Source organism: Arvicanthis niloticus, chromosome 17, assembly GCF_011762505.2.
Source record: "Arvicanthis niloticus isolate mArvNil1 chromosome 17, mArvNil1.pat.X, whole genome shotgun sequence".
Taxonomy (NCBI): Eukaryota; Metazoa; Chordata; class Mammalia; order Rodentia; family Muridae; genus Arvicanthis; species Arvicanthis niloticus.
This window is the reverse complement of record NC_047674.1, coordinates 13,292,391-13,318,881: the sequence shown is the minus strand read 5'-3', so window position 1 is coordinate 13,318,881 and position 26,491 is coordinate 13,292,391. Positions and strand designations below refer to the sequence as shown.

Genomic DNA, 26,491 nt, shown 5'->3' with positions numbered 1-26,491 from the left:
AGTACTGCTGAGGACGTAGGCCACAAGGCTCAGTGTACACATGAGCTGCACAAGAGCTGTGGCCTAGTAAGATGCATTGTTAGACAACCTTCCCCAAAGAAAGGTGCCTGAATTTGGTGAAAAAAAAAAAAAAAAAACCAAAAAAAAAAAAAAAACCAAACCAAAAAACTGCTCCCAGCTCTCAGTTCCTTTGAAGCCCCAGATGGCCCCACCTACCCCATAGTACTGTTTATGGAAAACACCTGGCAGCCATTACCCACTTGAGAGAGCAAGGCAATGATTTCTGTGACCACTGGGGCCCTGAGAACAAACAGGACATTATTTACACATTAAAGAAATCCTTACCCCAACACCACCACAAGGAAGCCTGACAAACACGGAGGTCAGCGAGCCTGTGGGGAGAAGGACAGGGTCAGAAGATCAGGTTAGCACTGGCTCTGTGAGTGCCTAGTCCATAGAGCATGCTGTAGACCCTAGGACAAGACTGGTTCTTAGAGTCCCACTGGCTCTGCAAGGCTCTACCACCAGGCAGCAAGGGAAAGGAGAGTGGCTCAGCCAGAGTCTGAGAGGAAGCAGCTTTTTATGGTTAGGTAGCCACAGGAGGTGAAGTGCGCCCCTGAGGAGTTGGCACAGCCTTGCACAGTCCAGACACCATGCTGCCCATAGATCTTGTGGGTAGGGGAGCTTGTTTGTGCCTGACAGTGTTCCTATTACAACACAGAACCTCTTCCGTTGAGTGCTGGCAGATCTGGAGGTTAGGGGAGGCTGGTTGTGTCTACATTATCTGGCTGGAGTTCTAAGCATGATCTGAGTAAGCTCGCCCATTCCTGGCCTGCACCTAAATGCACTGAGCCATTATGGACAGTGCAGGAACAAGGGCATACCTGCATATTTCCTACTACTATGAGTCTTCAAATTCACACTGAGGCAACAGCACTGTGTGGTCTTCCACTTTCTGTTGTTTCTTGAAGGCTTGGGTGCTTGGTTCCTACCTGGGCCTGCTTCTTACTACCCCTGCCATTCTGCCTTAAATGGACAAACACCCAGAGCCTGGGCCCAGAACCTGGTCCTTATTTGCACATGGGAAGCAGAATAGAAACACTAAATGCATCTTTCCTTCAGTGACAGGTGGGCAGCAAGCAAAAATGTCTTCAACTCTGCATACACCAGTTCTTGCAGCAGAGGGACTCCTAAAGAGGATAAGAGTTGGCCATGTAGGGGATGAAGAGCTCCACTGCTCAGACACTGAGACGTCCTTCAGGAAATGCATGCTACTTATGTGGCAGCCAGGGCTATAGAAGTGTATTTCCTTTGAAATTATAGCCAACACTGTGTACGTTATAGATGTCAATCACTGGAATATTGTTATGTTCATAATCTAGCCAGCAAAAAAAGGGAAAAGAAACTTCATCATATATTAAGCATAGAAAGCACACAGGGCAGCATGTTCATGACAAGGATGAGCATGGGTGTCTCTCGTCAGCTTTACCCAAGGGTCCCTGTTCTAGACTGATTACCTCTCACTGCAGCTTAGGCCACAGCCTAGCTTTAGCTGTTGGTGGTTTGGGGTCACAACTATTTCAATCAGGCTGCACACGTGCCTGAGGCCTAGTGTAAGGACTATATCTACTTACAAGTAGAGGGGGAGCTGAGGTTTTGGGTGTGGGTGGGGAGGCCTAGTGTAAGGACTATGTCTACTTACAGTAGAGGGAGAGCTGAGGTTTAGGGTGTGGGTGAGGTAGGAGAGACATGGACTTGCCGTGTATAACTCACTCTCTGTGGGAGCCAGACTTTTAGAGGTCTGCTTTGCCTGCTTTACAGTCACCCAAGTCAGGCTCTCTTCTTCAGCATTGTTGTTAGGCCCCTCCTTGTTTCTAGGGATGCTGTCCGGCCCACCACAGCTGCCATTCACTTCAGTCCCATGTGAAGAACTACAAAGGGTCTTTGTACATGGCAGAGAAATGTGTGGATTGAAAAAGGAAAGAAAAGCACAGCAGTATTTAAACATCTAACTAGGTCTATGGTAACAGAACTTGGGATAACTGCTATTACGATGTTTCAAGTACTTAGGTCAGAGTAGGTATGTGGTGAGGACACCTTAGAAACTTAAACATGGGTCTTGAGGGTTCGGTGGTGATGGGCTAGGTACTTTCTGCAGTGTCAATGTGCAAAGCTTAGCAGGAAGGAAAAGGACAGAGGGAGCATATGGGAACCAGCTGCACACAATGACATAGGTGTAGCGACAGAGTCCCTCACATAGCTCCTGGGTTCAGGGATGAGTATAGCGTGTAGGGCGTGGGGAAAATATTCTAAAACAGACAGATACCCATGCAGAAATGGGCTTCAGTAGAGTGCTGCTGGCCATCAGCTGAGGAGTAGTGCTCACGTGACTGGCGGACACTGAGTGATCACATTCTAAGCCTTGCACACAAACACTTCTGTTCCACAGGATACACATCTAGTCCTATGCATCTGTTCTGGTTTGAAACTAGCTTAAAATCCAGACACTTCCCTTTGATGTCTTTGGTGGGTTGAGGAAGGAATAGCCGAGGAATGGCATGTGTTTAGGAGGGCACTCATCTAGCTGGCTTTGTCCTGCTCCTGTGAGGTGGAACCTGTTTGTCAACTCTAACTGGAGAAGTCCCATCTTGGGCAAAGCTCCTTCCTCACTCTGGGATCTACCTCTCCTGTCTGGAGAGTACCCTATAGCCAAGGGGCCCATGTGCAGGACAGTGGGCTGTAGAGGCAAAACAAAGGCTGATGAGTAAAAGTCCCAGAAGAACCACGATGGCCCTGCCTGGGTCAGTAGCAGACAGCACCTGAACCACACATCCCAGACTACTCTTTCCCATAGGGCCATAGGGCTACTGTTTCCCATGGGGCCACAGGGCTGTTATCTGGACCATGTTATAGGAGTTGCCTCTTGGATGGGCCTCTGGCTGCCGAGCAGCTTCTGGCTTCATCTCATCCAGGCTGGCAGTGTCCCCCAGTGCTTGAGAAAGAATGCTGAGGAATAAAAGTCTGAGGCTGCAAACGGCCTGTTCCTCCTGCTTACCCAGCAGCTCAGCTGGGTGGCAGTGCCAGGAGGGAAGCAGGGCATACCCTAGTTATCTGTGGAGCGCCCTGCACCATGCCCTACTATCTGCTCTTAAGACTTTCCCATTGCTGCCTGTCATGCTCTTCTAATTCATGGGATCTGTGTAATCTGGCAAGAGGTGCCCTGAAATTCTAGCATAAACTCGCCTTACCCCACCCCCTCCTTGGTACTACCGCTAGACCAGGCTCACAAGAGAAGGGCTCTGTGCGAGCCCTGCATCAAGAGTTTGGAGGACATTATTTGCTGGGAGTTCTCACTGGCAGCGTTCTTTGGACTGGGTCCCCTGACTCCTGACTGAGGGTGAAGGTGAGCACACAAAGAGCCCAATAAGAGAAGGTGGGAGGGAGATGGGTTTAGTGCAACCCAGGAACCCCATTGTGGGACCACGACCTGAAGTCAGAGCCCCATGGAAGAGACCAGCAGCTCTAGCTCTAGCTCTGTCTGTCTCTACTGTCTGCAGTTCTGGATCACTGCAAATTCACTGTCTCTGAGTGGTTGGGGTCTGTGGGGTAAGCCATGTTGGTGATGCAGGGTGTACTCCGGGATGACATAGGGCCCCACAGTTTGTCAAAGCCTACTTTTATTAGATAAAACCCCTGCTGGTGATGCAGAATGAGTCTCTGCTAGCCAGAACCTGCCCATAGGAGTGCTGACTGACAGGGTGTAAGACACAGCTCCCTAGTCTGTAAGCAATGGTCCCAGTGTAGCCAGGCCTAGCTCTCTCCAGGCCTCCTCTCAGCCTTCCCTTCAGAAGTCTTAGAAAGGAACTGCAAACAGGGCAAGGGCTGGGTGCCCTTGGTCTCAAGCATTCCTGAACAGCTTCCAGAGTTGAGTGTGGCTCTAGGCTTCTCTGCACCACGGCCTTAGGAGCCAACCTTCTTGTCCTGGCCAGCCACACAGTGGCCCCAGACACAGGTGTCAAGGGTTGGAAACATCACTTGCAGAAGATCAGACCTGGTAGGGATGTAAGGAGGTCTCGAGTACCTAGAAGTTTCTTACTGTCCAGTTTCTGTCTGTTGAGAGGGTTTGTGCCATAGAGGAGTGTGTGGGCTTCTGAGTGCACTGTCTGCAGCTCTTCCAATGTGGCCTTGCGTCCGCGGATGCACTGTGGGACACGAGGGGAGAACATATCTCAGTGTCAGCTCAATCTCTACCTTAACAAGGCCACTGCCACAGAGGAAATGCAACTTGAATATGGGGATAGGCACATGATTATTGGCTTTTTGGAAAGTGGAAAACAAAATAGTATATAACATCATATTTCAAAATATTTTAGATGGCTTACATTTTAAGCATAGCTTTGAAAAACATTTAAAAAGATAATTCTACTTTTCAACAGGACACCCTTTACTATCACACAAATGATTTTCAATAAATTATTACTTTGTTTTTGAAACTAGGGTCTGGGCTTAAACTAGCAGGAAGTATCCAAGGTGAGGGAGCTGCCTGAGCTCATCCTCTAGGGGCCTCAAGCCACTGTTCCACTATCTCCCCAACACTAGGTCTTTGTGGCACCTCTTGTGGACGCCTCGCATGGTGTAGCCTGTGCTGCACTTGGGAGATGGCCACTGTGCTCTCCGGCCTCCACACAGGCACTAACGACTGAGGAGAGGTGGTCACCCTGCTTTCTATCTATTTGCACTCTTATCCCTGCCTGGCTCCACTTGCTTTTTTGGCTGAGAATCTGCCTCACAGTCCCTGTTTGGGTATACTTTCCTGGGAGGGGATAAAACATTAATGAATGATGAAAACTGAAGGATGCCTTGCGGCAACATCTGGACACACAGGATGGCTAGTTCATCCTGCAAGGCCAGCTCAACAAGCGAGGAAATAAGATTATTCTCATGACTTGTATACACTGGTCAATGCTGCCCCCCAGTGGCATAGCATTCCAGACAGATTTCCAAAGCAGGTGCCTTGCCTCACCCTTGTTCATCACCTCCCACCCCAGAGCCTTCAGGAGCAGGTGTGGGCCTGATGTTGAGACATCCCTAAAAGTGAGGCACAAGACTGGTAGTAAGGGAGACAGGGGATATGTGAGCCCTGGGCTAAACCTAAACTCTGAATACTCCACTGCATAAGGGATGATGGGTGGGCTCATAGAGAGAAAACAGAAATAACTGCTGTTCCATGAGGCACTTAAGAGTCTCTGAGGCTCCTTGTGCCCTAAACTATACTGATGTGCAGGACAACATGAGGGACAGATGGAGGAGTTTCCCTAGTTGAGAAGACACAATAGGTTCCCCTGGCAGGCACTGCAGGCAATCCTGGGAGGTAGGTGATGCCAGCCATATGGCAAGGAGAAGGGAATGAAGGCTCACCTGAGACTAACAGCTCCCAGGCACAGGGCCTTGGTCTCTGTGCCTGCCCTACCGAAATCCATTCTTCCTCCTCAGAGCTTAGGATTCCTGAGTGCACAGGACCTGGAAATGCACACCTGCTGTGTCATGATGAGAGACCCAGGAGAGGCATAACATGATCTTACACAAAGCCTCTTTCTATGTGACCAGCTCTGTGTGGTTAGGTTTGGGTTGAACACTGGACACCACTGGCAGGTAGGCTAGCCCTCCTGAGAGCAAGGATTGCACCTGGGGAAACTGAATACCAGCACCCAGAGAGACAACCCTATATCTTCCACATAGCTCCCTGGGCAGAGACACTGGCATAAAGGAACCAGAGACAAAGCTAACCAGGCCGAGGGACACTTTTCATCTGTGGAAGAAAAAGCCCAGAGTTCTCCACATATCCTCAGAGCAGCTTTCTGATACGTACAACAGGAGAACACAGTCTTAGTAAAGCTGACAGGCCTGATGGGACATGTGAACTGGTCTTTCCTCTGGGTCTTGGATCCTTCCCTCACTTCATAAGCATGAATGTACACACTGGTCAGCCACAGGGAGCAGCTGAGAAGCAGCTAGGAAGAAGGCAAGGACAGCCAAGGGAAGTCAGTCTGACATGTGGGCTTGAGAACACAGAACAGCGGTGCAGCTTCTGTAGAAGACACTGAATCTTAGGGAAGTGGGCAGTGTGCTCCTAAGGGCTCATGGAGAGGAAGTTACATGCCAATATGGTAGTGCTGGCACTGTGGGTCTGGCAGAAGGTGACTGGGAAATGAGGACTTCACTCTTAGAAGTTATTATGGCTCAGGTTTGTATGACTAAATTAGTTCTCAAATGAACAGGCTGTCACAGAGCAAAGCAAGCTCACACTGCAAGCAGTCTCCTTACTTTTGTTTTTTGGTTTTTTTTTTTTTTTTGTTTGTTTGTTTGTTTTTGTTTTTCAAGACAGGGTTTCTCTGCGTAGCCCTGGCTGGCCTGGAACTCACTGTGTAGACCAGGTTGGCCTCGAACTCAGAAATCCTCCTGCCTCTGCCTCCCAAGTGCTGGGATTAAAGGTGTGCGCCACCACTGCCCGGCAGCAAGCAGTCCCTTTTGCTTCTGCTGTGTTGTGGTTTAGTTAGGGGATTCTCACTAGATGTTGGTTACCTTGGTTTTGACCCTCTAGCTACTAGAACTGTGAGGTGGTAAACAGACCTCTTTGCTTTATAAAGTATAAGTCTCAGGTATCTATCACAGCAATAGAAAAGGTACCAAGACGGGCTTCCCAAAAGCTTATACACATTATGGATGGAGATGAGGAAATATAGACAATGTTTCCTGAACCCTCTCCATTACTACAAAATGAATACAGACTGGTAGAGAGCATGGATACAGCAGGCTGGAGGCCATGTCCAGGCATAAACAAGGTGAAAGGTGTTCCTCTGTCCCCATAGACCCCATACCTCACACTTGCCACGGAGGCCAGTCTCCTGCAGGCGGGACCAGATGCTCTGGATTCTTCCAGCATGCTCCGGGTGGCTGTTGGTGTTTCCACAGGTACACTGATGCTTCAACATCAGTGTGTCATATACAAGGCCTGCATTGGAACAGAGCAGAAGTCAGAGTACTCCTCAGGACTGAGCCACCCAATGACAGAAGGTGGCCCTGGGACAATAGCAGAATTCCCAGGAGGGAACAGAGCAGAATTGATTGTTGGTTCATCCCACCCCCTTTCCAAGCTGGTACTAGAGGATATTGATAAAAGCATAGTCAGAGACAGACCCAGCACTGGCCAACACAGCAGCTCAGAAAGACTGCTACACCACAGGGCCAAGTTATGGATAGAAAGGTGAGAAGGTAAGACAATGGCACTGAGGTCTGGGTGGCCTCTGCGCTACGCTGACTTCTAGGTATGGCAGGGACTGGTCCTTGAATGCCTGCCTGCCTGCCTGCCTGCCTGCCTGGTCACTGCCCAGGCTCTGCAGTAAGCAGGTCAGTTAGGTGGGCACTGTCCAAGGTACCAGGTGGTCCTGGCTTGCATGAGTTTTGTGGTTTGCCAATTCAGAGAAGCTCAACTGCGGGGTGGGGGTGGGGATGGGGGTGAGAGGTGGCATATACCAGCTTACTCAAGATGGATACAAGAATACAAAGGGAACCAGACCTCTTATGTGAGACGTACATGTAGACATGAATTGAGCAAGTAAATGAACATAGTTTATAGCTTTGGACTGCAGAACTGAGGCAGCCTGCACAAACAGGAAGGTCTCTTCTGACTAGCCACAGAGACTACTATGAGCTACAGCACTGAGCAGCACTGTTTGCATGCAAGTTTCCACTAAGGTATCATGACAGAGTTTCTCTTATCTGAGCTGCAGTCTTTTAAGGACATGTTAATTTCAGCCAATGGTCAAATGTTCATGGACAGAATACTTGGTGGGTTCTGTGGGGTGCAATTTTATTAACTGATTGGGTAATTTACTTTATTAACTGATTGGGTAATTTACTTTATCAACTGATTGGGTAATTTACTTTTCCCTAGAATCGGAAAAGAGTTCCTTCTAAGAAGCGAACGTGACTATAATTGAAGTGTTCTACAGGAAGATAGTTTGTAAGGAAGATTTTTGCAAGCCATTCTATATTTACGTAACTTTCCTTCATTTCATTACAAACAAATGTTAAATCTACAATACGAAGAACCATCCTAGCTTCCTTGTTTGCCACCACAGGGAACTCTTGGAAGAGATGGTGTGGCCATCTTGGAGAGATAATCCCTGTCCCTGCAGCTGTGGTCCACACTCCTCTGCTGAGCTCACCCTAGACCTCTGGACCTTTAAAGTACAAAGGAAAGTGGCACTGACACACTATTTCCAGCCCACAGGGCAGGTGCAATGCCAGGGGGAGAGGGGTCCAGAGTCTGCTCTGCTCCAGCGGAGTTTGCACTAACCACTGTACAGGGTGTCATAGAGCCTCCAGCAATGCTGCTGTCCTAGGCTTGGTTTAGGAGAATATATGCAGAAGATTAAGTTGCTATTGCTGCTGACCTAGAGTGAAGGCTGGGAAGCCCCTTGCTGGCACACAGGTGAGACTGCTTTCCTCAGGAGAAAGAGAAGGTGGTTTTTCTGAGCTTTTGGCCAGCCTTAGAATAACAGGACCATGGTTTGCCCCCATGATTGAGTGGTTCTCAGGCCTTACATGGCACTGGCCGCTTGTCTCTGGACAGTGACCTGTGTTCTCAGATTCAGCTGTAGGCTGTTCCCTTAACCTCTCATTAGTGGCTTATTCCACAGCCCTCCTCCCCTACATCCCAACCCCCACCCCAAGCAAGAGGTTATGAATTACCTGTGGTGAACCTTGGTTTGGTGGGGGGCTCCTGGACTGACATAGGGAAGGTGGCAGATGCTGGGGAGGACTGTGCCCGAGACAGAGGTCTGTGGCTACCAAATGACACAGGGATACCAGCAGCCTCCATAGATGCCTGGTAGTTCCTTAACTGGTGGATCCTTTGCTGCTCCAGTAGGAGAGCTTGCTGCAGGACAGGAAAGAAGGCCATTAGTGCAGCTCATTTCCCACCAGTCAGTGACACTTATTACACAGTCACCCCTAACCACTGACAGGCCTCTCCGCTGTGGGACAACCAATCATGGATGCATGTCTCCTAACCACGTGGCCATGATCTGAGTGGGGTCACAGAAGAGAATACACTTGACATATAAGCCCTGTTTGAAAGGATGAAGGGAGTTGGCATCTCAAAGGCCCACAGAGAGATTTGGTCCAGGTGGGGCTTGGGAAGAGTTCTCTGAAGAAATGGTAAACAGTGATGGAGGGGCTGGTACTAGACAAAAGTCAGGTCCTTGGCTGGAAGAACCATTTTGGCCAGTGTGAAAATGGAACAGGAGAAGACCTCCCTCCACAGGTTCTTCTGGTAGTGAAAGAGTGACTGATCTGGAGCAATCGCTCGCAGGAGGAAAGCAAAGGCAGACACAGAAGGGCCGGCTCTATATTATCTACTGTGTTCCTACCTTGGCCTCTGACCAGTCTAGTGTTCTCATGATAGGAAGGTCACAACTGTGGGAGAAATAAAGGGACATGCTACTAAGGGCTCAGGTGCCCAGGAGGGTTGACAAGGACACATTGTGGGGGAGGCAGAATCTGGCTGGTGTCTGGCAAGTATGGGGTCACCACCTGGGGGATTAGCTACCCTGAGGGATGTGGACCCTGATGGAGACTCTGGGTACTGGCAGAGGTGCACGTCCCCACAGGGAATAAACCAGCAGGGTAGACTAAGGCAAAGAGCAGATTTCCAGGGTTGGCCTTCCCAGAGGCAGTGGCAAACAGAGGAAGCCACTTCCTAGGGCCTGAGAGAGCTGAAAGGGAAGCCATATTATCCCACACCACTGCTGCATGTTAAAAAAGGCAATCTAACTCCAGCCCACACCCATAAACTTCATCCCAAGTCTTATTTGATGAATGGATCTTATGGAAAATACTCCTGAGAAACAGGGCATAACCTTGAGCTGTGAGCAGAGGAGAGGAACTTTCTGCAGACAGGAGGGGAACTGCAGATACTGGGCCACAGTAGGGATGCAGGGTACCTCCTGTAGGAGGGCCATGAAAACTCAAGCAGAAACAGAAGGCCCAGAGCCTCCCCATCTTGCATCACACTATAAGGCCCAGGCCACTAAACAGCTGACTTTGAGTGATATTCCATCTGTGCAGTTCCACAAACTGTTCTGTGCCTGGGATCCCCATGAAGGAGTTTTATTGATTGTTCTCCAGAGAACACAGGAAGTTAGGACTCCTAAGAACTGTTTCATGCTTGGATCATCTGGTGTCTGTAAGACGTCAGTACCAAAAGCAGCTGCTGAAATCCTCTGACTTACATCTGTATGGTAACAGAATACTGGGTTTCAACAAGGGCAAGAAGGTATTGGCTTTCTGTGAGGGTCTACCCCAGACATGACTAACACACCCATGTCCCTTTGGGTCTCTCAGCCTGAGGCAGGAGACAGTTCTGGCCACGAACTGTCCCAAGTGCCTGGCTCACAAGACTGATGGCATCTGTCACCCTCTGTGAATTCTACTAGCTCTTAAGGAGTGGTGGTTATGTATGATGACAGACTATGGGGCCTATTCATAATGAAGATATTCAGGAGAAGCTAAGCGGTCCTCATACTGTGGCTTCTATCCAGTTGTTCCAGGGACCATATGAGAATAAAAGTCAGCAGGTGCTTGCTGGAGAAACTCTGACGTTTTGGTCCTACCAAGTGCTACAGAGAAGCAGAGGCCAAGTCTAGAGTGCCACTGGATTGAAGAAGGGCTTGGCTGGGAGAATCCTAGAGTCCAGCAAGCAGGGTATACCTATGAACCCTAACCCTCACCCTAGAGCAGTACTCAGGTCCTACAACTCTGGATTCCTCTGGCTTACCTGTTACTCCTGAGGCAAAAGCAGCCTCTCTGGGGTTCCCTGGCTTCTAATCTACTCCTCTGTCCCAGGTCTTTCTAAACAAGTGCCAGTTTTTCCACTGCCAATTAATAGCCAGTCACTGAATTCCTCCGTCTCTGGCAGTCTGCTGCTGTCACTGCACCCTGGAGCTCACTGTCTTCTCTGGATTGGAAGCATGGTTATTAGAACAGAAGCTCCCAAGGTCCCAGTCTCATCTACCCTGACTCCTTTTTCTGTCGTTTCTTTTTGAGACATGGTCTCACTATGTAGCCCTGATGAGCCTGGAACCCACTGTAGACCAGGCTAGCCTTGAACTCACAGAGATCTGCCTGACTTTGTCTCTCCAGTCCTGGGATTAAAGTCATGCACCATCATACCAGGCTCCTTTCTGATTAACACCTCAACTCCCCTGCTCTGCTCTAGTTCTAGTGGTTAGGTTAAATCTCACTAACATTTATTTTTGGGTTACAATCTACAGCCTCCCATACCAGAGGAAAAAGTGCAGGCCAGATGATCAAGAAGGTATATAAACACTTTCAGAAGGCAGGTGTCTAATCTGCATGTACCTGAGAGTGGACAACAAAACACCCCACCTCCCATAAAAGCAGTAAAATGGCTAGGGTCAAAACAGTGAGCATCTGTGATTCAGAGGCCAGGAGAAGCTGAGGGTCAGCTGCCTGCTCTCCTCATTCCACACCTGTCTGAAAAGTAGTTCCTGTTCAGTGGCTGGGCGCTGGCTGGGTTCCGCCTCTCGAGAGGCCTCCACTTCTTCCTCCTCACTCTCAATGGGCTCCTGCTTCACCTGCACACCAGCTAGGGAGGGCTCCTTCTGCCCAGGGAGCCGATCTAGGTAGGGCTCATCCAGCAAGGCCTGGTGTTCACGGAGCTCCTCCTCTGTCTCCTCAGGGTGGCTCTCAGGCTGCCGAGGTGGCTCACTGGGTTTGGAGATCATCTGCAAGGCAGAGGAGACAAAGAAAGTCAGGACAGTCATGGGACTGAAAGAAGCTCCTCCACATTCCATAGCTTAGGAATGTTCTACCAAGGACTTGTGTGATCCAGGGACAGCACAACATGAACCCTAGCATTATCTGAAACACATAGGAAATGACGCTCAGGGCTAAGGTTAATGTGGCCTGCAGACAGAGGCAGATAGATACTAGGTACTCAGTGCTCATGCAGTGTTTCTGTGTGCCAGGTAGGAAAAGCTAAGTGTCAGCTCAATGTGCAGAGGTGAGTTAACGTAAGCTCGAGAGAGGCCAGTGTCAGTCACCTGGCAACAGATGCTGAGCGTAACATCCTCTTCAGATGCCACCTAGCAGGACAAACTGTGACTGGAGAAGGGCAACAGAGGCAGATGCCAGGTACCCTGTGGTAAGAAACCAGTACAGAATTGGGTAGGTCCAGAAGAAGTACTAAGAAGCTGCCTCTCTGAAAGTTTAGGGAAGTCCCAAATAGAAAGGACCTTTAGGACATTCTGTCAGTCTATGGGAGACAGTATTGGTGGTGCTCTGTCAAAAGTATGTGCCAAGCTCCCCAGCTAATTTTTATGAAGCAACCACATGTCTGTGAAAGCAAGATCTCTCCAATTATGTTCTGAAAGACTGGACTGCTCAGGAGACCTTAGTCCCAAAATCCCACGACACAAAGGCAGAGAGGAGGAAGTCAGGGAGACACTAACCACAGGGCACTGCTTCTTACTGGATGGATGAGCTCTGTGGAACATAGTCTGGTGAGGTGGTACCTGCCCCATATCTTAAGTATGCTTCGTGTGAACATGCATACAATGGGGTGGCTGAGTGAGGTCCTAGACCTGTGAACTGGCATGGCTGAGCTCATGTTGTATTGCACATGTGCAGATCAGCACACTGTGGTACACTGTAAACAGCCTCAGTAACATTAGGTGAATGAAGCTCATGCCAAGTTAGTGAGCTGTCAGTCCTCTCCCCAGCTGATGGGACACACTAGGTAAGCAGGCTTCATCAAAAATGCATTGTTAAGCATTTGTTCACCTTCATAGCTTGTGATATGCTAATGGCACCTTACTCCTGGTATCCCAAACTCCTAACTCTGACTTTAGGTGGGAGAAGGGCAAGTGACACTATTCTGGCAAGCACCAGGGGCAGCCTAACTGGTGACAGGATAAGGTGAACTGGGCGTCTGATGTCAGGTTTGCTGAGATTGAGCCCTTTAGGTCAATGCTATGGCAGGGATGGAAGGGACAGAATATCTTTAGATGTCACAGAGGGAATTCCCTAGGGAAGGTGGCTTCACCTGCTAGGGAGTAATAGCAGAGGGACAGCCAGGACTCACAAGGAAAGAACAAGAGAAGCTAGGTAGGGGCTGGGAACAACCTAGGACCTCTGGGACAGGCTACCATTGCCCAGGAGTTCACAAGTGTAAAAGCGGTGGCAACAGGGATGTGACTACAGAGACAGACCAAGGGGCTCAGAACACAGGCAGAGGGATCAAAGGACTTCCGTTAGGCCCTGGGTGGAGAACAGCGGGGAAGTGCAAGCTGCAGTCTGGCTAGAAAGGATGAGGTATAAGCAGTGGGATGCAGATGACAGTTCAGGACTAGGGACAGCTACCTTCAGGAAGCACTAAGCAGAGGCAGAGGCGGAAAGGCAGGCCTAGAAAGATCAAAGCTTGACTGAGGTCCTTTCTTCCTCTCTCCTTCCCTCTTTCTGCTGTACATGTGTGCAGCACACACGCGCGTGCACACACACACACACACACACACACACACACACACACACACACACACACACACACCCCGGGGTCAAGAAAGGCAGAAGGGCATTACTGCTGTACGGCTGACCTGCCCAAGCTGACTGGGCTCTATGGCAGTCAGGTTATTGTAAAGGCTCAGCTCTAAGTGGTTACAAGTGTCCAGGGATAGTAGCCCATGATGGACCTGAACTCAGGTCCTTCCTGACTCTAGGGTGGTACTCAGAAATAAAAACTGTTCAAAGTAGGTCATGACAAGTAGAGGCTGTCAGGAAGGGTGCAGGGTGTCTTCTAAAAGGAGAAGCAGGGTAAGTGTGCTGTGGGCAGACAAGCTCCATTCCTAACCTTTATTATTCAACACTGGAAATAGATGTAAGAAGAGCACACATGGCCATTCACCTCCCATCTACAGCCCGGCTAAAGGAGAAACAGGCAGAGGGGCCTTTTCTCCCAATACCTTTACATGAACAGCTGAGCCCCATGACCCACACAACAGTCTCTGTCTTATGGACCCACAGTTAACCCCTAACAACTGTGCTCCTTTCTGGCTTGAACATGTCCTGTGTTGTTTGGTGTCATGCCTCTTCAGTATCCTTGTACCACCTATGGCTCTGAGTACCTTCTGTTTTTCTTAAGGTTACAGTTGGAAGTATCCCTATGGATAACATTCAATTTTCCAAGAGGCTGGAGTCTGCCTAGTTAATCCAGGTAGGAACACTGAAAGTGACACATGATGGAAAGGAATGTTCCCTTAGAACCCTGGGCTCCTGTGAGCCAGCCTGTCACCTTAGTGTCGACTGTCCGTGGCTCAGGAGGGTCCCTCTGGGAAAGTTGGGAAGCTTCACACTAGTACATGGTTGTGGGCACTTCTAGCTGTGTCTGATTCTGGGAATCAAATGGCCCTCATTGCCAGGACAGGCTTCCCTGTTTCCTCTGCTAGTTGGGTACAGTTTGCTGACAACTGGAGAGTTCACTGATGCCACACAGGCAGGTCTGCAGCTTTGGCACAAGATAGGCAGGCGGAAACTCCAGAACAGGGAGCAGGGAACAGGGAGGCTCTCAAGGGGCCACAGCTTGGCTAGACATCCCTCTAGAGGATGTCTATCAGGGATGCTGCCATGGCAACAAGGGCCATTGAGAGCCCTGTCAATGATGCAGAACAGGCCATGGTCTGCAGTGGCTGGGTCACTTTGCTCAGCACTGATGCAGGTGCTGGTACAACTAGGCTTTGTGAGCCATAGTCACAAACAGGATTCTCTCTCCCTCTTTGAACTTATCTTTGCTTCTCTGTGGCCACAGAGATGGAATCTTCAAGCAGAACTAGCTTTGGGAAGCAAACTTAGCCTCAGGCAATATAACAAGAGAGGCCAGTGGGGGGTGGGGGTGGGGCAAGAAGCAGCTTGCCAATGTGTCAGTTCTTGTTGTCTAGAGGCCTCTTGGACATCAGGGCTGTTTTATCAAGGGATGAGCACACACACACTACCATATCCAGAACAGCAGGATTAAAACATCAGACTAGAGTTCAGAGCCAGAACCCCACTGGCAGGCACAGGGTATTTAAAACTATTGGATGCTCATAAGCAAACCACCCACAGCAGTCCAAATTCTCATATACAAAAGAGAGTGAGGCTCGGTGAGGCCAGCTCTTGGCCTGCACAAAGACCAAGTTATCTTGTAGACCTACCATTGCTGCAAGAACTACTTTCAACTATGGGGAAGATTTTCTGGGTACAATTTCTGACTTTTTGCAGCAAGGCTGTGGGGAGGTGGGTCTGGAGGCAGCAGTGAAAAGGGGTGCTTCCCTGTCAGGATGAGCACTACACTGCTGCCTTCAACAGCCTTCTTTCCCTGGGAGATTTCTTCCCTTAGCATGCTTTCATGAAGCACATTAATGTGGGCACAGCACTCATGTCAGGAGCTGGTACCCAGTTAGGTACACTGACTGCCACTCCAATCCCCAGAAGTCCAGAGAAGAGCCAGCTCAGCAGTCCTGTTTTGTCCCTTGGAAAAATGGCAATGGTCACGAGCGGCTGCTGAAAACACAATGCTACAATGAGTAATTAGCTCCTGTCACATCTTTGGAGCACTGGCACTTTAAGATGAAGGCCAAATGCACAGTGGGCAGTGAGCCCAACCGTAGTCTCCACTGTGTCAAGCAGGGAGTGGATGGCCATCAGGAGCAAGCCTCTCGCAGAACAGGGTAGGAACACTGGTGCCAGGCAGCACAGAGAACATCACTGTCTTCCTGGGCGTCCCAGGAAAACATTGTATAAACGTTTCAATCAACTGTCATTTGCTATCACAAATCAATCACATAACAAACCCCAGTGAGATTACCAGCTTCTACAGTCATCTTCAAGAATGTGCCACATATGAATGGGTGTTTCCTGTCTTCAAACCTCCTACCACACTACTCAGGTAGTGACATAGTGAAATTAATAAGCCTAGGCTGGCATTAGAGACATGGATATGAAAGTGCTTTGACACCTGCGAGTATAGACACTTGGCAGGAACCTGTCTCGCCCCCAGCGAATGCCTTTCATGGGTAAATGATGGGATGTCAGGAGCCCCCAACTTCCACAATGCTCAGAATGTTGGGCATGAGGGATGCTGGCTGAGGAAATAATATCATTGAGCATGACAGGCAGGAGGGGCCTGGCTGAGCCTTTGCTGGGCATGTGGTCTGCACAACTTCCTTGGGGAACCAACTTGATCCTGGACCTCACAGCTTGCAGCAGAGATTAAGGTGAGATGGGACTGGACAGGAGACACCAATTCACTGTGGGGCTCGGCAGATCCTTTGGATTGGAAACGGGGCCACTTTGAGCATGCACTCATCCTCCATGACAGTCTCTCATCCCTGATCCTTTCCCACTTCCACAGGGAAGCTACAGAAAGCAAAGAAACAGTGATGGCGTGCCTTCATCTCAGTCCTTTCTCATTTTCAGTGTCCCGTGATCAATCGACATCTAAAAATATTAAATAGAAAGTTCTAGAATTAAGCAACCCCTAAGTTTTAAGCTACACACTGTTTTGCTTAGGATCATGAAGCCACTCCCTTCCACCTAGGACGGGAGCCCATCCTAGTACACATACTGGATGGGTTACCCTCCTAGCTGATTAGTAGCTACCTTGACTTTCTGCTTGGCTGTTGTTCACAAGGTTCTTCACTGCCGGTTTCAGGAACCGACTGAGTGTCCTGGACTGTATCCCATCCCATGTAGAGAGAATAAATTAAACCCATAAGCCCTAAAATTCACATCATTAAACTGAATAGTTTAATAGTTTATAGAACTGTATAACCATCGCTATAACCTAACTTGGGAACATTTTCATTGTCGCTAAACATCAATGTTCTACCCACAGACAGCTGTTTCCATTTCCCCATGAGCCATAGCCCCTGACAACTACTAACTTAATTCATGTCTCTCAGGCAGGGTTTTCAACCTGTGGGTCACCACCCCCTTTGAGGGTCGAATGACTTTTTCATCATAGGGGCTGGATATCAGATATCCTGTATATCAGATACTTACAGTAAGATTTGTAAAAGTAGCAAAACTACAGCTATGAAATAGCTATAAAACAATTTTACGATTGGGGGTTACCACGATACAAGAAACTGTATCAAAGGGTCATAGCATCAGGAAGGTTGAGAACCACTGCACTGAGGCTGCCTATGCTGGTCACTTCCTGTGAGCGAAACATAGCAGGGGCTGTCTATGACTGGTTTACTTCCCTGACAGCCAGATTTTTGGACTTCTATATGCTGCATGACCACATGACAACAAGAGACATGTTCTGTCACCTGTCACCACAGCAAAAACTCTGGGGACGCTCCATCCACAGTTTGGCTGCTATGAGCAGTACAGATGAAGCTTGTGGACAGGTGTCTATGAAACATTTCCATTTCTCTTGGAGAAAAGCTGCTAGGCTGTTTGCAGAACAGTCATCTGAGTTGATATTGAAGGTATCTGACTGACAAATCTGATGGGAACATACTAAACTCCTCTTTCCCTGCTCACTAGCAGCACGGCACTAACTTTTTCTGTAGATGGGGCTGAGAGACTCTGGACAATCTGACAGTACACAGACCTCTACAGGCTGGCCTGCTTCCAAGCTGCTTCTGATGGTATAACTCCCACATTTAAACGGTTGCAGGTGCCAGGTGACTTGAAAAATATGCTTCAGGGATTTGATGCCACTATAAAGTTACAGGCCTTGGGTGAGAGCTTGCTTAAAAATCTACCTGGCAAAAGACTTAAGAAAATCCCTCAAAGAACTGCCTATGTGGATTCCCACACAAGGATGCAGAGGCCTCTTGCAAGGATGCAGCCCACTGTTTACATGTGCAGATGGGCTATGAGGAAGGCTCCACACAACAGCACATCTCCCTAGGCTCCCCACCATGTACCAGAGCATGTGCACTGCTTTCCCCCTTCCCCATTTTGGCCACTCAGGTCAGCAGGGGCTGAGGAGGACAGCAAGGTGCACACCATCTGGCTGCAGGTGACTGGCCCTAGAAGGCAGGACAGACCCACCTTGCTGAGGTGCAGCTGCTGCTGCTGGAACTGTTGCTTGTGCTTCTCCAGGAACTGCTGGTGCTGCTGCTGGATCACCAGGTGCTGCAGGGCCTGTGCATTCTGCGGCAGGGGTGCTGACTGTGTGCGCCCCAGAGGGCGGTGCTGCCGCAGCTTGTGAATGGATGGGGACACCCTGTCCGCACCAACCAGGGACTGTGTGTGGAGGGGCAGCGCCCCCAGGCCTGAAAGATACCAGTCTGAAGATAATATGGAGGAAAAAAAAACAGCAGAGGGGAAAAGGAAGAAGAGAGGGGAGAGACGCTGTTGAGTAACCAGTGGAGAAAACAACATGCCTGCCAGCCCAGGCACCTTCTACGACACATGACTGCAAACAGGCTAAATTCCAGCTAGAGGCTGTAAGCTGGAGCTTGGGCTTTAGCAGGGAAGAGAAAGTAAAGTCACCAGGAGATCCCATGGATGTAGTCTCTCCAGGAGCTCACCAAGGAGTACTCCAGAGAGTATGGCAGCAGCCTAGCATCAGCTTGCCACATCTCCAATGGACGTTTCCAGAGGACGGCTCTTCTAGCTCATGCACATCCCCAGATACCAGAACAAAGAACAGTTTGCAGCTGACCCACCGAAACTCAGGGACAAACTGACACCCAGGCACTGTCAAGTCCTTGACCTTCAATGGATTACACCATAGAAGACTTTGTATCAAATGCACAGTGGCACTGTGAGAGGAAAAGAGGGCTGTACAGGGAAGGAATCAGATCTTCCCTGGAGGCATGATAGCAGGGCCATGGAGAGAGCAGGCCAGTGCAGTGACAGCACAGCATGCACACAGGGCAGGGCAGCAGTGGCTGCAGGACAGACAGACAAGAGTTCAGAGAAGTGGAAAGGACTCAGACAAGAATGCGTGCTTCCACATACTTCCCCTGGTCAGTCTGCCCAGGAGGAGGGCCATGGTGTAAGACTGGGGTCTCTGCTAAGAGCTGACCCATGTGCCAGTGATGTCGTACTCAGACAGTGCTGAGATGACAGCTATGGCCACATAAGTAGTGGGATGCTGTACTACTACTCCGGCTTGACTGTTCACAGGTCTGGCTCTACATGCAGTATTGTTCATCATTGCTCTAGACAATGGGGAACTTGGGCCTCTAAGGGCAGCTGTGGCTGAGCAGGAGGGTTCTTTCCTCAGGAGAACAGAAAGAACATAGTGAGATCAGCATCAGAGAAGGGGATGCTGGGAAGAATGGATGGAGTTCTGTGGGGAGAGTGTGGAGTCTAAAAAGAGAATCGCAAATACAGTCCTGACATCAAAGCATTTAGGAGACTGAGGCAGGAGAATCAGAATTTGAGGCTAGCAAGATTTAATATTAAAACAGCAACAGAGGGCCAAATAAATACAATAAAGAGATAAACAAAATCCAAAACCCAGTCCAACCCCAAAGGAAAAGCCTCAACCAGGAGATCAACACCATCTGGGCAGCTGGGTGTCAGACACTGCCTATGGGAACTGAGTCTTTTATGTCACTCTGTGCTAGCATCTTATTCACAGATGGGAAGATGAAGCCCATAGTGACTGGATTTCAAGAGAACAGACAGAAAGGGGCCTGAGTGTAATGAGTGTTCCATGGTCACAAGGACACTGCTCTCCAGAGCTGGAGCAGGGTGTCCAGGAGACCAAGTGCTGCTCTTGTCCAAATCACTGACTTGGGAGAGCCAAGTGCATACTGGAGACAAAAAGCACAAGACAGGAACCCGGTACCAAGCCTGCAGACTGACTCACACGAGTAGGTGTGGGTACACCAACCAGAGGCTGGCCTAGGGGAACATTGGAACATGTACAAGGCCAGCCCTAAGATTGCTCTGGCTGTGATTCTGAGTGAAGTAATGGGTGTAAAGAAGTCACCTACTGACCTAAGGATGGTGTAGAGAGCTGGGCAAAGTCATCAATAGGTAGAGTTCTGTGTCTCATGGGAAACATTCCATATGCCATCATTTCTCAAACAGTCCCTCCAAAGCGTGGTCACTAGGTAAATGTCACAAGTTTACTCTTTCTTTAACTTGTCTTTTTCTAACTATAATTATCCTCAAGCTGGGAAATCAATGGTCAGTTCTGAATTTCATGCACTTGCTTCCTCGAGCTGTAGGCAAACCTATCAATGGGATAGCAGGAGGCTAAACAGAGGGCCACTAACATTGCCTTCTACTCCTTGGTCAGCTCTCTAAACAGGACATAACTTTTTGCCACAGCTAAGGGAGCTATCACATCAGAGAGACCCAAAGAGTTTCTACTGTTGTATGGGCTCAGATGTTCTTCCAGCCTTCTTTAAAGCTGTAGGAGGCAAAGGAGACTGACTTAACTGCACAGAGACCTGGCTTTGGTTCTTACCTGTGACAAGGGGGGTCTGGGTGGGTGGCTGCTCCAGCAGGACCATATGCTGCAGGAGGGGGTTGTGAGCTGCTCCACCTTCCCGCTCCAGGGGTGAGGTGCTCAGGTACGGGGTGAGGTGGGTCCCAGGAAATAAGGAGATCCGCTGCTGGAGGGCTGGGAGAGCAAGCCTCTCAGCATCCTGCTGGCTTGCAGCACCCTGAAAGGCACAACCAGTATACTCAGGCTGTGGGAACTGACACAGACAACCACCCCATGCCATACAGACACACAAAGGCCAACTTACAGCGGCAGGGCCAGTGGCGGGAAGTCCCAAGGTGATATTGGGTAAGGACGGTGACGTGTAGAGAGGAAGTGGGGCAACTGAGCCTTCTCGAGTCACAAGTCTGTGTGCCAAGCTCGTCTGTAGACAGAAGACATTGTGACCATCAGAGTCTGCTACAGATGCAATACAATACAAGCAGCACATCCAGGACTGAAAGGGGCACTTAGACATGAGGTGCTGATGTGTGGTTACAAGGGGCACTTACAGCATGAGGTGCTGACGTGTGGTTACCTGGTGCAAGAACAAACTGCTCAGATTATGGCCTCCAGGTAAGGTACGCGTAAGACTTTCAAGCAAGCTACAGGTACAGAATCCGGGCTCCCATTCCTGAGTTTTCCCCTCCTAACGGGGCTCCTGCTACCTTGTTTGTTTTTATTCAATCTTCCTTCTTACCATAAAACTATGGGTAGGATATTTAGAACAATGCATCTTAAAATATTTTTGTAGTTAGGATTTTTCCAAGAATGACATCAGAAGAAGAACCCAAGGAGAAAGTTAATGGTGAGGAGGAAAAAGTCTGTTCTTATAAAGGGAGATGGTGATAACAGGACCTGTAATGCACAGGAAAAATAAAGACTAGCATATCCAGAACTTGTCAATCAAAGACCAATTAACATGAGAGCAGAACTTAATAAAGACAATGACAAAAGAACCCATTTTAAGGGAAATGAAAAATGCTCAACTTTTATCAGTGACTGAAAACATATTTACCAAGTCATCAAACTGATGGATTGTGTAAAAGCTCAAAAAAGCTGAACCAAGTGGTCATGGGATTATAATCTGCTGTACTTTTCTGCACACTGATTTTGCAATCTGTGTTTGGAAGCCTTAAAAGCTGCTCCTGATTGTGAGGCTCCACTCCAAGGATGCAGTGGGAAGAAACAGCCCTAAGAAAATGGCTCCCAAGCCCATGAAGTCAACCAGTCATTTAAGCAGTCTCATGGCAGCAGCAATATGTGGCTTCTGCCATGCCGCAGGTCATAGTTAAAAGAACACAGGGCCCTGTGCATATCAACACACAGAGGTCCATAACTGGCCTCATAACCATGCTGGCTGTTACTTCTGTTTATTAGTGTTTATTATCCTGTTATCACTCGTGTTATTTATAAGGTCAGTGTTAGAGTCAGAGGTAGGCTTAGGGTAGGTTTGTCTTTAGAGTTAGTGTTAGTGTTGGGGTTGGGGCAGAGGTAGTAGGCTTAGGGTTAGGACTGGTGGCAGAGCAAGGGTTAGAACTGTGGATAGAGTTACGTTACAGTTTGGTATAAAGTTAGCATAGGAGCTTCCTTGGGGTGCTGGGGTTCCTCAGTGAACCAGGGCCAGTGGTTAGATGTTGCACACTCTGCAGGACTGTGAGCATGTAAGTTTGTAATAAGGTGTGTAAGCTACCAGTGCTTCTTCTCCTGCACAGAGAGGCTTTTGGGACACTGCTGAGGTTTCCCAAGGACCCCCCATGAATAGCTAACACATGAGCACACCTCAGTCACAGCTCATCCAATTCTAGTATCTGAAATTCAAAAGGAATGCCCACATGTGCTCCAGTACTCAAACACCAGCTCTGCCTATGACAGCAACTGTCTGATGAGAAATGCCAGCAACCTTACTAGTCTGGGGATGCTCTGGATGCTTTATTGATTTGTGGCAGCTCAATTTGCATATTTGGGCTTTATAAAGATGAACACACAACTCAGAACCAGAACAGTGGTGCTCCACCCAAATGAGGAGCTATTATACATCCAACTGTCCACATCACATATGTATCTGGGCCCACGGCCAACAAGAGGGAAGCAGAGTTAACATCCTAGGGCAGGAAACAGTTTTCTGGTTGTATTCTGAAGCTAATTACAGGTAGGTCTCAGCTATAAGCTCAGCCCTGCAGAAGGACTGTTAAATCTTGTAACAACCTAAGACAGTACTAAGTGGGAAAGTTGAACAACACACACGATGAGAGAAATGTAAAGTAAAGGAGAACCAAGCACAACGGAGTGAAGCTCATTTCTTGCAGTGACCCTCATTTCTAACTTTCCAGACATAGAGGGGCTACAAACCTGACATGAAGAAAGCACTGTGCATCTTCATCTGAGGCTCTCAGCTCTTTGGAAGGGAAAGATTCATTTCCCAATGCTAAAAAGGAGCTCGGCCATTATATTACTAATCATAGGCTCCTGTAAGGTAGGAGCGCCTAAGACGTTTTCCACTCACTGCACTCACACACAGCAGACAGCAATACTGGCTCAACCCAACGGACTGTTTCTGGGTGTTCTGCCACATCCTGGCCTGTAGCAGCAACACCACTGGGACAGTCTAAGTTTCCCCGTGTTTCCTTCACAGCCTGGTCAGAGCCCACCTTCCCTACCTAGGAGCACACTTGGAGAGCAGGCTCTGCTGCTGCTGCATCCTGGGCCAGGCATGTGGGCCAGGGATGCTTGTGGAGTGAGGGGAAGTATGTGCTGGGACCTACTGTTCTGGAGCCACCTTGGACCTGTCTTCTCTTTTCTGTTCCTTTCCTTTCGCCCACATTAGTGTCTACCAGTAACATTCGCTTCCTAACCCTTGATTCTTGGCTGTTGTAATCTGTGTATCTCTCAAATGTCCTTTTCTCTCCACAACCGCTCTCACATGCTTGCTGCTTGCCCCATGTGCCTTAACACACAGTGTGTATTATGACAGCTGCTTCCGTGACATACCTGGAGAAAGATCAAGAAAAAGGCTGGTTGGAAGCTCCCACTATTATGGGAATGGAGGCCCTCAGGTTTCAGAGGACCATGATGAGGAGAATGGAGAATGACACTTGGAGGACCCTTCCCAGAGTACTCCTATGTTTTTGTCCTCACTGGACTGTCAGGCACAGGGCAGGTATAGGGTGCTTGACCTATATGAGTCTTTGCTGACCTACCTCAGCTGGAGCGCTGGGCACAGTGGGTGCGATGCCATTCTCAGTGCTGACGTTGCCAGAGCTGCTATTGGGAGAGCTGGGACCGGAGCCAGGGGCGCTGCTGCATGCGGAGTCTGTGGAAGAGAGAAAGCAGTTGGGGTTGGGCATTGGGTAGATATAGAGGGCCCTACTGCCTCCCTAGGTTTCTGCCTGCTAGCCTGCTGCTAGTGTTTCAAAGCAGGGATGGTAACACAATTCCCTCAGTCTCAGCTTCACTGCTGACCTCCCATGAGCCTCCCAGTGAAGAAGCTCTGTGGATGTATGGTTGAACCTTTCAGGGTATGCATATTACCTGTTCTCATAGCTCTTTTGGACTTCAAGATGGTTTGAAACATCAGAAAGGTAAGCTCTTAAACACTTATTAATATTGGAACAAAAGATCAGTGAATGCAAAGGCCTAGTGGCTTTTTTTTTTTAACTTCAAAAGGTCAAATTCATTGTGTCTGTAAAAACAATTTCAAACTAAAACAACCCATGGTGACCGCTCAGTTACATGCAACCCTCTTACTTCACTATGGACTACCCATGGTGACCACTCAGTTACATGCAACCCTCTTACTTCACTATGGACTACCCATGATGACCGCTCAGTTACATGCAACCCTCTTACTATGGACTACCCATGGTGACCGCTCAGTTACATGCAACCCTCTTACTTCACTATGGACTACCCATGATGACCACTCAGTTACATGCAACCCTCTTACTATGGACTACCCATGGTGACCGCTCAGTTACATGCAACCCTCTTACTTCACTATGGACTACCCAGCAGCCAACACAGGCAGTGGCTTCTGCAGCTTACAAATATGAGTTGAAATCTTAACATTTGCATGTGTTGAGCTTGACCCTGACCAGTGGGCTGGGCACACTGTTCTTCACATCCATGGGCTGGCTGCAGCTATCTCCTATCACACAGCCTGGGTGGTGCCTTTCTATGTTTAGGGGCAGATGCTGAGCTTTTGATATCTAGCTCAGGGGCATTTTGACAATGGCATCATCTGGTTAGCACTTCTCAAACACACACATGAACTACTTTCCTAAAACAGTCCAGGCAGTAACAACAGAACTCTGAGATCAAACTCTAGCCCTAAACCTGGACAGAGGGGCCAGTGAAGGGGTCCTTGCTTAACAGAGCACAGCCATTCATGCACCCAGTTAACAAGGTTCCTCAGCTGAGGAGGACAGAGGGGCCAGTGAAGGGGTCCTTGCTTAACAGAGCACAGCCATTCATGCACCCAGTTAACAAGGTTCCTCAGCTGAGGAGCCGATTCTGAAAATTGTCTGTAAGTACAGCCCTACAAGATGGGACAGAGGACAGGAGGATGGAGGGATTGTAGCAAACAAGCTTGCAGCCCTTCAGAGCTGGTAGGAGCTTGGCCTTTCTGAGTTATGACGAGGCATCGTTTCACAGCACTCACAGACCAGGAAGCTTTGTGTCCAGTGCATCACCTGCCCTGCATTTAAGTACGCCAGGGCAAAGACAATCTGATATCCATCTTGGCAGACGAGGAAGGCTTGGTCCTCTGTGGACTGTGTTGCTTGCCAGTACCCTGAGGCCACTTCTCACCCTCTAGTAGCTGCCCACACCCTACCTCCACTCTAGAACCCTATATCCAATGCTTGCACACACCTTGCCAGACACTGATCGTGAGCACAGGACTCAGTCTGTCCTTTCTCTGTCCCTCTCCTCCAAACGACAACTAGGTTACACAGATGAGATTGTAGTTCCCTGAATTTTACCAGCTGGGAGCTCAAGAGCCTACTGGACTGAAAAGGCATTTCCATTTTACTTCTGTACACATGTGCTTTGCTCAGATTCCACGCTCTGCTCTTCAAGTCACACTGCCAAAAGCAACCACCATTTCCTACCTTGGACTATGCTCTCTGCTGCTGTAGCCTGACTCTGGCTGCATAGCAGAACCAAGCAAGTCTTCCTTAGACACACATTCCTGAGAAGTATGCAGATAAACACTCTCACCTACATGCTGCATTGTAGGGCAATAAAATGTGGGTATCATTTATGGCTTTTCCACTTTGAACAAACCAATGTTTTAGTTCTTTATTCATTCTGTTTCTAGGAATCTGTTTTTATGGAAATGGACACAATGCATGGCTTTCTGTTATTTACATTAGCCAAAGAGGGTGTCAAAAAGTACCTGCAACAGTTATTAAGTGAGGAAAGATAGATGGTTATACATAAGGCCCATCCTCAACTGTGGTGTGAACACATCACATAGAGTGAGAATGGCATAACCTAGGTACATGCAAGGATTGGCTCACATCAGATACTGCCATAGGCAGCCAGGGTGCACATCAGTGTGAGCAGTTTCGACTCACATGCCCCTAAAATTTCCATTGTATATGGGTTGTAATGTTTCTTGGATCTCCAATAGTACAAGCAGAGGACAGGTGGCTGCATTAAAACCATGATAAACATGAGTTCTTAGTGTGCCAATGCTTCTTCGTGACTCTAGGTAAGGTGTCTCTAATAGAGCAAGCAGGGGACAACAACTACATAGAAAGGAAGGCTGCGACACAGTACACAAGTGGCAGGATCTTCTTTGCACAGATCCAAGATCTACAAGGCAGTCCTCAAGTGAGGACTCACACTGGCCCTGTGCCTAGAAGACCACACACCTGTCTGTCCTGACGGCAGGTGTATGAGACTTGGGTACTTGCTCTGAAGGACTCTGCACAGGAACCCTTTTGCTCTTCTTTGGGACATCAG

General features: G+C 48.8%; 1 protein-coding gene across 10 annotated transcripts in view; it reads right to left on the bottom strand.

The window, feature by feature from the left end:
- Hdac4 (histone deacetylase 4) overlaps positions 1-26,491 on the bottom strand; it is a 240,101-nt gene that overhangs the window by 32,741 nt on the left and 180,869 nt on the right. For 7 of the 10 annotated variants that reach the window (XM_076914757.1, XM_076914756.1, XM_076914755.1 and 4 more), the window contains 9 exons: positions 23,722-23,834; positions 20,790-20,906; positions 20,504-20,702; positions 18,124-18,362; positions 11,556-11,810; positions 8,755-8,941; positions 6,879-7,012; positions 4,082-4,202; positions 346-392 (listed from right to left, as the gene is read on the bottom strand). In XM_076914757.1, coding sequence (XP_076770872.1) covers positions 346-392; positions 4,082-4,202; positions 6,879-7,012; positions 8,755-8,941; positions 11,556-11,810; positions 18,124-18,362; positions 20,504-20,702; positions 20,790-20,906; positions 23,722-23,834 — 1,412 coding nt within the window. The remainder of the gene's footprint in view (positions 1-345; positions 393-4,081; positions 4,203-6,878; positions 7,013-8,754; positions 8,942-11,555; positions 11,811-18,123; positions 18,363-20,503; positions 20,703-20,789; positions 20,907-23,721; positions 23,835-26,491) is intronic. The other 3 variants (XM_076914759.1, XM_076914758.1, XM_076914760.1) reach the window with 3 other exon arrangements.